The sequence below is a fragment of the Lucilia cuprina genome, chromosome 3 (genome assembly GCF_022045245.1).
Source record: "Lucilia cuprina isolate Lc7/37 chromosome 3, ASM2204524v1, whole genome shotgun sequence".
NCBI lineage: Eukaryota > Metazoa > Arthropoda > Insecta > Diptera > Calliphoridae > Lucilia > Lucilia cuprina.
Window position 1 is genome coordinate 31,890,235 of NC_060951.1, and position 12,500 is coordinate 31,902,734.

General features: G+C 30.2%; 2 protein-coding genes across 7 annotated transcripts in view; both read right to left on the minus strand.

The window, feature by feature from the left end:
• Positions 1-1,088: 1,088 nt before the first annotated feature.
• Positions 1,089-3,181, minus strand: LOC111684318 (methylenetetrahydrofolate reductase). Its single transcript, XM_046946745.1, has 3 exons — positions 2,550-3,181; positions 2,262-2,350; positions 1,089-1,491 (listed from the first exon to the last, which is right to left on the minus strand). Exons 1-3 carry the CDS (start codon positions 3,148-3,150, stop codon positions 1,096-1,098), a joined length of 1,086 nt encoding a protein of 361 aa, XP_046802701.1. The 5' UTR covers positions 3,151-3,181; the 3' UTR covers positions 1,089-1,095.
• Positions 3,182-6,066: 2,885 nt separating this feature from the next.
• Positions 6,067-12,500, minus strand: part of LOC111684313 (ADP-ribosylation factor-like protein 5B) — a 22,086-nt gene continuing 15,652 nt past the window's right edge. For all 6 annotated transcript variants that reach the window (XM_046946566.1, XM_023446457.2, XM_023446455.2 and 3 more), the window contains exons 3-6: positions 7,810-8,018; positions 7,607-7,732; positions 7,375-7,484; positions 6,067-6,229 (exon numbers count right to left, since the gene is read on the minus strand). In XM_046946566.1, the coding sequence (XP_046802522.1) occupies positions 6,181-6,229; positions 7,375-7,484; positions 7,607-7,732; positions 7,810-8,018 (494 nt within the window). In that variant the 3' untranslated portion in view covers positions 6,067-6,180. The remainder of the gene's footprint in view (positions 6,230-7,374; positions 7,485-7,606; positions 7,733-7,809; positions 8,019-12,500) is intronic.

The following is a 12,500-nucleotide window of genomic DNA, read 5'->3' on the forward strand; positions in this document are numbered from 1 at the left end:
ACTATAGACTAGACTATAGACTAGACTATATACTAGACTATAGACTAGACTATAGACTAGACTATAGACTAGACTATAGACTAGACTATAGACTAGACTCTAGACTAGGCTATAGACTAGACTATATACTAGAGTATATACTAGAGTATAGACTAGAGTATAGACTAGACTATAGACTAGACTATAGAGTAGACTATAGACTAGACTATAGACTAGACTATAAACTAGACTATAGACTAGACTATAGACTATAGACTAGACTAAAGACTAGATTAGTTCACCATATCGCGACTCCACTGTTGACATATACAAATTATCGATGAATTTTCTATTTCACTCACCTTTTTTGTACACTTTAATGGATTACGACGTTACACATAATTATGATAATTTTTATTTAAACCGTTCCCGAACCGTTTACCGTTTTATTTACACTATTTTAATAAATGGCAACACTGTGAATTAACTTCTTTTTACCAAAAAACTAAATTATTCTCTTTTTTTAATCTTTAACCAAAAACAATTGGTTAACTTTACCCTTGTTGCACTCTCCCACCCATCAACAATCACACATACCAATGCGCAAAGGGCTTTTGAATATACAAAAAGAAAAACAACAACAACAGCAATAGCTTAGAACCACTGAATGCACAAACAATACACTTTTGCGTATACACATTTTTTCTTGATGAATTTTCTTTTCTTTTGCCAATTTATTTTAATGAAAAACTATATTTTAACACTTATTTCTTGAGGATTATTATGTAAATTTTATTAAACTATAAAAAAACACTTTATAATTTATAAATTTTATTAAAATTTAAACACTTTTACTAAATTTAACTTATAATTTCAAAACGAACAACGGTTTAGTATGTGTTGTTTTAGTAGCGGCCGAGTGTAAACTGAAATTGTTTAAGGAAATATTTATTATTAGTAGAGGAAATGTCACTCCTAAGGGAAATTATTAAATAAAGAGATTTTATAAATTAGCTGAATGTTAATGGAAAAAAGTATCAAATAGAAGATGAATGTTGCAAAGAATAATGTTATTAGAAAATGTTTATTGTAAATAAAACCCCATTTCGATATTTCTCATCTTTTCTTTATTAAATTTTTATTTTTCTCTAAAGCACTCAAAACTTTTGGTATATTCTTAAATTTATTCATGGTAAAAAATTGCAAACCATAAACATCTGCATCACTGGCAAATATCGCTTCTATCATTTGTACCGCTTTATTAACGGCATAATCTCTGAAATTTATATGACCCAATTCATTCTGTTGCCGATATTCTTCTAATTCTGCTGCAGGCATTTTGATCTTGGTAATACGTAATATAGCCTCCAGCATACGTAAATTATCGGGTGCAAAGATACCAACTAATATGGGTACATTTATAGCTTTCGAACGACAATTTTTAACAAAATCAATTATCGCTTGTGGAGAGAAACAAATTTGTGTTATTATGAAATCAGCACCGGCTTGAACCTGTTGCAAAAAAAAGACAATCAAATATTTTGTTTGTAATTAATTAAAATAATAGTAAATAATAATTTTGAATTTAGGGGGTTTTTCCGCGACTAGATTTTTGTAATTTTTTGACACTTTTTTGCACTGTTAAGGGTCAGAGTTATGAAAGAATGAATTGTGCACTTCAATCGTATTGAATCGAAAAGTTTCAAGAACCAAAAAGTAAGACGTTCAAACTAACTTAGTTACTAACTAACTAACTAACTAACTTAGTAACTAACTAACTTAGTTACTAACTAACTAACTAACTTAGTAACTAACTAACTATCTATTTATCTATCTATCCATCTATCTATATACCTATCTATCTATCTATCTATCTATCTATCTATCTATCTATCTATCTATCTATCTATCTATCTATCTATCTATCTATCTATCTATCTATCTATCTATCTATCTATCTATCTATCTATCTATCTATCTATCTATCTATCTATCTATCTATCTATCTATCTATCTATCTATCTATCTATCTATCTATCTATCTATCTATCTAACTAGCTAATTAACTTACTAAGAGCTTCTGCAGCTAATCTTATTTTCAATCTTAAATTGCTTTTAATTTTGAACCAAGAGTTGGCCGAATTATTTTAAAATATTATTAAAATATAAATATTATTAAAAAATATATTTAAAAAAATCGTTTTAGTATATTGTCAAGACCCCAAATTTGAAGGTGGTTATGGAAAATCTTATATTTTTTTTTTAATTTTTCCAATTCTTACTTTTTTCGCCAAATTATTTAAATCATCTTCTAATGAAAGACATTCCGGATGACCTTCTGGATAACCACCAACTCCAATTGTTATAGAATCTAAAAAAAATGACAAAAACAATACATACATTTAATTTCCAGAATTAACAAAATTATCAAATGACAATTTTATAACATTACACTAGACAATAGTTTTTTTTTTTTCTATAATTAGTTGTGTTAATTTGTTTACTTTAATTTCTTATCAGATTGATAATATATATTTACAAATAATACAGTAACGATACTCCCTACTTACCTCCTTTCAATTTACGTATATTAGCCACTAATTCCTCCGAATATTTATACGATTGATTTGGTTCGAAAAAATCACCACGTATGGCCAAAACATTGGAAAAATTTAAATTTAAAAATTCTTTTAATCTCGGCTCTTGCAAACGATAACAAGAGAAATGTGGCAACACTATACCATGTGGCTGTAATTTACGCGCCAATTTTATTGATTCTACTTCTTCGATATTCTCTACGGCCCAGTAATCAGAACTTAACCAAACTATGGAGGTAAATAAAGGCATAATAGAACCAAATGCTTTATAATCCAGTAAAGTATTGGCATGATGATTTCTCGCCAAGATTTCTATGCCATAAAAGAATTCTTTATTCTTTACCTTTTTCTCAATTTCGAATTTTAACTGCTGATCGGGAGTAGCAGAACCATTTTCATTAAATTGCAATTTGAGATCGTATGATGAATGGGATATTGATGGCAAAATATGAGCTCCCATAGCTGTGACCACGGTTTGATTAATTAATTGATTATTGTTTGTTGTAGACATTTTAATTAAAATTAATTTAAGTTGTTGATAATCTCTATGCACTTTTAATACTAAACTTGTCATTTCGTATAGTTGCTGCTGTTTATTTATTTGCTAAAGATCACTAAGAGAGAGAGAGAGAGAGAGTATAGCTGAGTACAAGAAAAGAGCTTTTACTACAAAAGCTTTTTATTTGTACTACAATATATATATATATATCTCTGGAAGAAACCAGATTTTTAGGAAAATAAGTATTTTGCTAAGAGAATTTGTTGCGTGTGTTTTTCAACATTTTATTCCTTACAAAGTAAATTTGTTGTAAAATTTAAGGGGATTTACATTTTAACATTTTGGTTTAAAATTTCACGTTTAAACTATATTAATAAATTTCTCTTTAATGGAAAATTTTGCAAATATTAGTATAGTTTAGTTTAGTAAAAAAAACAACTACAGTTTTGTAATTGTAATCCTGTTATAATTTCATTTGGTGTTTAATTTATAGAGTAATTCCCCTGATCAATATATAACTTCTAAATGGATTAATTAACAAATATTGACAAATATTAGGAGTATAAATAAATCATTCAAGACATATCAAGAAAGAGACCAGAACTGAAATTTAACTTGAACTGAAACTGGACTAGAACTGTACTATCATTGAATTTAAACTTTACTAGATCTAGCCGCAATTAAACTAGAACTTTACTAAAACTGAACTGGAGTTTAAACAGAACAAAATTAGAACTGAACTGGAATTGAAATAGAACAGAACTAGAACTGAACTGGAAAATAATTTAAACTTTAACTTGATTTAGAAATGTACTAGAACTTAACTGGAACAAAAATAGAACTGAAGTAGAGTTTAACTAGAACTGTACTAGAACTGGACTAGAACTGAACTAGAACTGAACTAGAACTAAACCAGAACTTAACTAGAACTGAACCAGAATTGAACTAGAACTGAACTAGAACTGAGCTAGAACTAAACTAGAATTTAACTAGAACTATACTAGAACTTAACTTGAGCTGAACTAGAACTGAACTAGAACTGTACTAGAACTGGACTAGAATTGAACTAGAACTGAACTAGAACTGAACTAGAACTGAACTAGAACTGAACTAGAACTGAACTAGAACTGAACTAGAACTGAACTAGAACTGAACTATAACTGAATTGGAATTGAACTAGAACTTAACTAGAACTAAACTAGAAACGAACCAGAACTGAACTAGAACTGGACTAGAACTGAACTAGAACTGGACTAGAACTGGACTAGAACTGGACTAGATCTGAACTAGAACTAAACTAGAACTAGAACTGAACTAGAACTGAACTAGAACTGAACTAGAACTGAACTAGAACTGAACTAGAACTGAACTAGAACTGAACTAGAACTGAACTAGAACTGAACTAGAACTGAACTAGAATTTAACTAGAACTGAACTAGATCTAAACTAGAACTGAACTAGAACTTAACTAGAACCAAAGTAGAACTGAACTATAACTGAATTGGTACTGAACCAGAACTGAACATTACTAGAACTAAAATAGAACTGAATTGTCTAACTATCTATCCATCTATCTATCTATCTATCTATCTATCTATCTATCTATCTATCTATCTATCTATCTATCTATCTATCTATCTATCTATCTATCTATCTATCTATCAATCTATCTATCTATCTATCTATCTATCTATCTATCTATCTATCTATCTATCTATCTATCTATCTATCTATCTATCTATCTATCTAACTATCTATCTATCTATCTATCTATCTATCTATCTATCTATCTATCTATCTATCTATCTATCTATCTATCTATCTATCTATCTATCCATCTATCTAAATATCTATCTCTAATTTACCTATATGTATTAATCAAAAGACATAGCATTAAACATTTTTTTAATATATTTTTATATAATATTTATTTAATAATTTTTTATACTTATTTTTATTATTTAGCTTTACAATACAAGTTTTGTTTTAATTTTTCTTGTTCATTACTGTTCTGAGTTTTGGCAAATATTTCGAATTTTGTATGCATTAAATGTATAATTCTTAATTTTCTTTTTACAATTACTGTCAAAAAATGAAATTTAACCACGAAATTTAGAAAAAAAACAAATAAAAATTTCTGTTTAAAACTTATAAAATATATTTTACTAATTAAATTTATTTTATTATTTTTATATGTAAAAACAAGTTCCTTAAGAGCACACAATAATTGTACATTATAGAATTTGTTACTTTCGATTTGTTAAAGAAAAACTTATAAAAATTTTATTTATTATAAAGATAAATTATATTTTAATTTATTTTATTATAAAAGCAATTAAAACAAAAACAAATTAAATTATTTAAATAATAAGAGTATAAACTTATAAGTTAAAAAAAAAACATACAATGCGCTTTGGTAAATTAGTTGTTTGAATAAAAAAAGGCGCCTGTCGTCAAAAAAATAACTTACATTTCTTTAAATTCTCATTAAGTATTTATATTTATCTAAGGTTCTTTCTTTTAGTTAATTTACAGTTTTTTTATTTTTTTGAACATCTGTTAAATTAAAATACTTAAACTAAAAAAAATTAAAATAAAACTATAAATTATACAATTCTAAAACTGTTATATAAAAAAGGAAAAATGCAAAAGGGGAAATCATTTTTTCTTTTAAATTTAAAAAAATCGAATCAAATATTAATTTAAAATTTTTATCCTTTGCCTGTGTCGTTTTAAAAACTACTCCCTTTTGATTTCTACTCTATTTTTCAGTTTTAGAATTTATTTTTTAATGGATTACAAAATAAATCCAATAAATCTTTTTACTTTTATATAATTTATCAGTTTAATTCATAATGGAGTACTTTAGTGTATAAATATAAAACTTTAAGAGGGGAGGCTGCTTTAAAATGTGTTTTTGTTTTTTTTATGTTTACGATTTACAAATTACATTTACTTACAAATAATTAAATTGTTTTTCTTCATTGTTAATTTTCTTTTGTATATATAAAATTATTATAAATCTTTTTGTTATTTAATAATATATAAATAGTAATTTAATTATTGATTTAACTATAAACTACTATCGCAGTCCATTTGAGTATGTCATTTCTTTTTGATGCGTTGAACAATCCATTCCAAACCCTGATAGAGTCTGAAAAATAGCAAGAATAGCGAAATTTATAAATTACTGCTTTAAATCCAAACATATAAATAAACGAAGTCAAAATACAGTGAGGAATTTTTAAATACCAACCATTTATTTTTAATCTTATCAAAAAAATCATAAAAGTTTTATTATTGCTAAAATTTTAAGATAATCTAAACGTTTTGAAACATAAGGGTTATTAGTTATTCGATAAAAAACCTTGCTGATGAGAAATGTTTATCGTAATATCTAAATCTCAATATATTTTTAGCTTCAGATAATAAAAATATTGTCTTTATTGTTATTAGATAAAAACAGATATTCCTAAATATAGAAATTATAATCTAATAATTACATGAAACTTAACTATAATTAAACTAGAACTTGAACTAGGTCTAGGACTAACCCCAAACTAGAACTAAACTAGAACTGAACTAGAACTGAACTAGAACTGAACTAGAACTGAACTAGAACTGAACTAGAACTGAACTAGAACTGAACTAGAACTGAACTAGAACTGAACTAGAACTGAACTAGAACTGAACTAGAACTGAACTAGAACTGAACTAGAACTGAACTAGAACTGAACTGGAACTGAACTACAACTGAACTACAACTGAACTAGAACTGAACTGGAACTGAACTAGAACCGAACTACATCTGAACTAGAACTGAACTAGAATTGAACTAGAAATGAACTAAAACTGAACTAGAACAGAACTATAACTGAACTAGACCTGAACTAGAACTGAACTAGAACTGAACTGGAACTGAACTAGAACTGAACTAGAACTGAACTAGAACTGAACTAGAACTGAACTAGAACTGAACTAGAACTGAACTAGAAATGAACTAGAACTGAACTAGAACTGAACTAGAACTGAACTAGAACTGAACTAGAACTGAACTAGAACTGAACTGGAACTGAACTAGGACTGAACTAGAACTGAACTAGAACTGAACTATAACTGAACTAGAACTGAACTAGAACTGAACTAGAACTGAACTAGAACTGAACTAGAACTGAACTAGATCTGAACTAGAACTGAGCTAGAACTGAACTAGAACTGAACTAGAACTGAACTAGAACTGAACTAGAACTGAATTAGATCTAAACTAGAACTGAACTAAAAATATAAACTTAAACTCACCCTTCTCCCGTTAACGCACAGCAGCCTTGTATGTGCCATTGATGTTTTTTAATTGAGGTTAAATCCAATTGACGTGATATTTCAGCAGCTGACATTGAGCCTTTTAAGTCCTATAAACAAAAAACAAACAACAAAATATTACAAAACATTAAAATCAACATAAAACAGTAAGTAAACAAATTCAAAAAAATTTCTAATAAATTCCAACACAATTTCAATCCCACTAACTAACCTGTTTATTGGCATACACCAGCAGACTGGCTTTACTCAAGTCTTCGTGTTGCAACATTCTATACAATTCTTCACGTGTCACAGCCAAACGTTCACGATCTGTTGAGTCGATAACCATAATAATAAACTAAAATGAAAACATACAAAAATATATATAATATAAACAAACTTTACGTTATACAAGAAATTTATTTAAACCCCCACCTCTGTATTTGTATAATATGTACTCCATGCTGCTCTCAGACTCTGTTGTCCTCCCAAATCCCACACAAGAAAATGTATATTTCGCCACACTACCTCTTCGACATTTGAGCCAATTGTGGGCGATGTGTGGACGACTTCATTCATAAGAAATTGATAGAGTATTGTGGTTTTGCCAGCATTATCTAAACCGACCATTACTAATTTGTGTTCTATAAAATTAATTAAAGAAAAGATAGATAGATGAGAATGTTAATTAACAGGGATTATGAGTAATTAAAGAGAGACTTTAATTGATTCGGTTCGATTGTAAATTAATAGATTTTTTATTAAAAGTTATTACGTAGAGAAGGAAGTTATTTTATTTGCAGTGAAATTTGGAAATGTAATTTATTCTGATGTATTAAATTTAAGTTGATATTGGATATAAATAAATGTCCAAGAATTGAGCTCTTCAAAACAATAACTTAACATGTCGTGGAATCCCATTAGAATAATTTATATAGAGGAGGATTTCTATATAACAAACTAATATACAGAAACAATTATAAGAACAATTTTCTAAAAAAAAAAGTTAAATTTAGCCCCCACACGTAATTCCAAAAGTCTCTGCCGTCTAACAAAAATGTTTGCTCCACCAATCGGCTTGTATCTCTGCCAATGGTCGCTCAAATCCTTGATAAATTAGAACATATGGAGAAATTATATAGATCATTTGGAGAGCTGAAACTATAGTTCAGAACTTTGCAAAGATTTGTACCATCGCTTGATCTATTTACTATAGAATATCTAGGGTTAATTGAGCTGAACATCCTAAAGACTATCTGCTTCACTAGGCAGTTATCCATTGAGTACCAACAACATAGGCCTTTTTAACCTCCCATCGGCCTTGGAATTACTAAAAAAGAACGCAACCAACTTTTACTCTTTATACACAGTGTTATTTCAACTAACGACCGATTATAACGATAAAAGATGACCAAAACCGAAACCGTACTACCATTCTGTCCTTATTATAATAACGTATATCTGAGAGACCTTGTACACCTAGTAGATCTTGGTTATCCATAGTCTTGATGTCTTGATCATATATCAGGCCTAATGTCAGCAAAGATTAGGATTGCCCCAGTATACTCTACCCTAATCACCAGAATAGATGATGAGAATTCAAATAGGGTGGCCCATTTGTTATCTTTAGAAACGGACTGGCAATAGTGGTCGTAGCACCATCCCTATTAAACAATAAACTATATCTGAGAGAAAATGGGCAAACTAGCAACAGGGGGCGTGACATAAAGAAATCTTATATCTGGGAAACTATTGGAACTAAAGTCCTCGAATTTAGTGAAAGAAACATTGGAATATTTATCAACAATTTCGAAAAACCTGGAAATACTGTATATCCTGAAAAGTATTAGAGCACAAACAACTTTGAGCTTGAATCCTAAAAATTCAATCTCTTGACTTTAAAATAAAATTTGTATATCTTACAACACTATAGTGGTAAGGGTATTATACGTTTGTGCTAATGTTTGTAACACCTAAAAATATTGGTCCTACAACCACCTTCAATCAATCGGCAATCGGCTCAGAATCATTTTCTTCTCGTCTTTCCATGTATCCATTTAAAGCGTGTGCGCACGCGCAATGATATTTGGCACATACTTTTCTTTTGATCCAATTATAATTATGTAAATTGTTTTAATATATCAACAAAAATCGTCAAAACTTAGTTTTATAACAGTTTAAATGACACTGCCGAGTTTTGTAATGATCGGTCCACGTTTGATCCTAGCTCTCATACAAACTCCCTTTCAGAAAATGACTTGAAGGTCCAAATTCACTTATAAACACTAATAACACAATTAAATTTTGCATAAAAACCTTTACAAAAATTTATAAGGATAAGCTATCCAAAATTGGTGTTTAGCAGACACCATGTCAGTAAAATAGTTATAAAAAATCCACGTCGGTCCTAGAGGGTTAATTTTAAAGTCGACAGATTTAAGATGATATAGCGAATTGTATAAATAAATTTGTCTTCGCGCTGTTATAAGGTCATAAGAATGGTGTTTTCATAATATATTGAAAACCCGATTATACACTTTTTAACAGACAATCTGAAAGGTCTCTTCACGCTTCTTTACGGTCTCAAAGAATGGTCGAAGAAAGCGAGGTTTTCCAAATTTATCGGATGATATTTTAATGACCAGATTCAGATTGATCCTTTAGAAAAAATCTGGGTTTTAACTTTATTCTACTTTTTTTGGCCTGTGTAATTAAGCGCTTTCACTAATGATTTCGATTCAAGCTGATCAATTAAAGTTTGTTATTTGTTCAGAAATATACAAAAATATATATATTATTTAAATAGATATATATCTTATAGATCTGATACATTTGACTCTAAGATGACATATAAAATTGTATAATTGGGCGTGAAAACTTACGCGGTCTCAAAGAATGGTCGAAGAAAAAAGGGGGGTTTTCCAAAATTTATCACATGATATCTTGAAGGCCTGATTCAGATTGATCCTCTAAAAAAATATACTACATTTCGAGTTTTCGTCGTTGTCTACTTTCGCTGGTCTGTGTAATTTAACGATTGCACTAATGATTTCGTTTCAAACAAATAAATCAAAGTTTGTTATTTGTTCAGAAATATACAAAAAAAATTTATATTATTTATATATAACGAAACAACTGATTAGATCAATAACAACAATAAAAAACTCTAATATTGAATTGTTTTTCTTCTCTGTAATCAAATATTGTATTTTATGGTCTTAAACAAGAACTAAACAACTTCCCATACAAATGTTTCAAATATGTTATCAATTTGGGAGGAAAAAAAGTTCATTCTATACAATAAAGATAAGATAATTTCAGAAAACGACAAAGCAGCAACAGCAGCAGCAATAACAACAAGTATGAATGTATAGTCCGGCATGGCCGACTATATGATACCCTACACCAATCAGTATGTTAAAAATGTTATTTTTTTATTATTTTATTTTAGTTTACTGCTTGGCTTAGTCCTTGCATAGATTGTCAGAGGTCAGACCAGAGCACCGCACAATCTGGTTCTACGGGTGGCCAATTGCCCGCAGGACTATGTCCTGGCTGGTCAGTTGGTTGAGGTTTCTTCGGGTTCCCCGTAGTCACTGTGGTTTAAACCCAAACTCGCGGGGAGAGTATGTGGCGGTTAAAAGACTGATGCGTAATATAGTCAATATTTCGGGATTAGTTCGGTGCTGTTGCCGAAAACAACAAATACGCCACAGAGGATTGACTGTGCGACTAAGCGTTGGAAATGAGTTTGTATTAATTTTACGGTACGGTGCGGTATGAATGTGAGGTTCGGCGGGACTTACCCCACCCGTCCCCAATGAATGTGTCGTATGAATGAGTTGTGTGCTGGGTTGAATGATGATGGATGAATGGTATCATATACATATGATACCATTGAATTTGTCTTTCTTGCCCAGATATGTTCAAAGTATAATCTGTTCATATCAGAATTACCAGTGTGTCCCTGTGAGTAAGAACAATGTCTTCGGCTTATTGTTGGATCGTACTTCGGTCCACCGGTTACGTCTCTAGGTGCTGTTGCCGAATCAACAGAGGCCATCCATCCAATGGTCAGAGATTAGATAGCTCGAGTACTCCAGCAAAGTAAACTTGTGCATGGACTGGTCAAAGCCAATGTACAAAAATTGCCACCTGAGTTCTTCATTAAAGAATAAAGGGGCGATGGTAGACCGTTCTCAAGTTTACACAGTGGATGAAAAAGACCACCGTGAGATAAGGCCGTCAATGCAGGTGCTCCCGTTAAAACTCTCGACAGTCATGTCCCAGGGACGAAGCCTACTAAAAATGGTTAAGATCGGTTCTTTATTTCATTTAGCCGCCATACAACTGAACCCCTGAATAGGACTTGTAAACCTTGTATTCAAACTACAGGTCACAATTTTGGAGATAATTCAATGAAATTTCTCACATGATCCTCTATGGTACCGTAGACGAAGCATGTTAAAAGTAGTTAACCTCGGTCCATTATTTCACCTAGCACCCAAACAACTGATCCCGCCGAATAGGGCTTTTAGGTTCATAATTATGTTTAATATACTTGTATTTCGACAAAAAGCTGCAAAGCCATATTCTATACTTACCTTGATGATCATCATGAACTCTATAATTATAGGGCCTCATTTGACCCTAACCCCTATAAAAAGCCCCTTTCAAAATTTGACTTAAATATACACAGTTTTATTCAACAATAAGTGGCTTAAGTATATCTGAGGCAAGGTAGAATTCAACTTAAATGTTTTATTATGAAAACTAAATAACATTTTACTTTTTGTAACATGTGTAGGGTATTATATGTTCGGCCTCGGCCGACTATAATTTCTTACTTGTTTGATCTTGAAGTAATTTTCTGAAGAGGAGTTTGTATGGGGGCTAGGGTCAAATACGGCCGATCATTACAATAATCGATAGTGTCATTTAAAGTTCTATAAAATAAGTTTTACCAACTTTTGTTGACATAATAGAACACTTAACTTAAATGTGAGCCCAAAAGCCCTATTCGGGGGTACAATATTTTCAATAGTGTTCAAAATTTATCAAATTATCATGAAAATTGCGATCTGTGCGCGTGCGCTACAGCTATGTCCGTCTGTCTGTGTGTCAGA

Excerpts from the sequence above, each read along its gene's own strand:
- LOC111684318 (XM_046946745.1), bottom strand. The coding sequence starts at position 3,150 with ATGACAAGTTTAGTATTAAAAGTGCATAGAGATTATCAACAACTTAAA. Across the intron at positions 2,351-2,549 it reads TATACGTAAATTGAAAGGAG|ATTCTATAACAATTGGAGTT; the intron begins GTAAGTAGGGAG and ends CATTTTTTTTAG. Across the intron at positions 1,492-2,261 it reads TAAATAATTTGGCGAAAAAA|GTTCAAGCCGGTGCTGATTT; the intron begins GTAAGAATTGGA and ends TTTTTGCAACAG.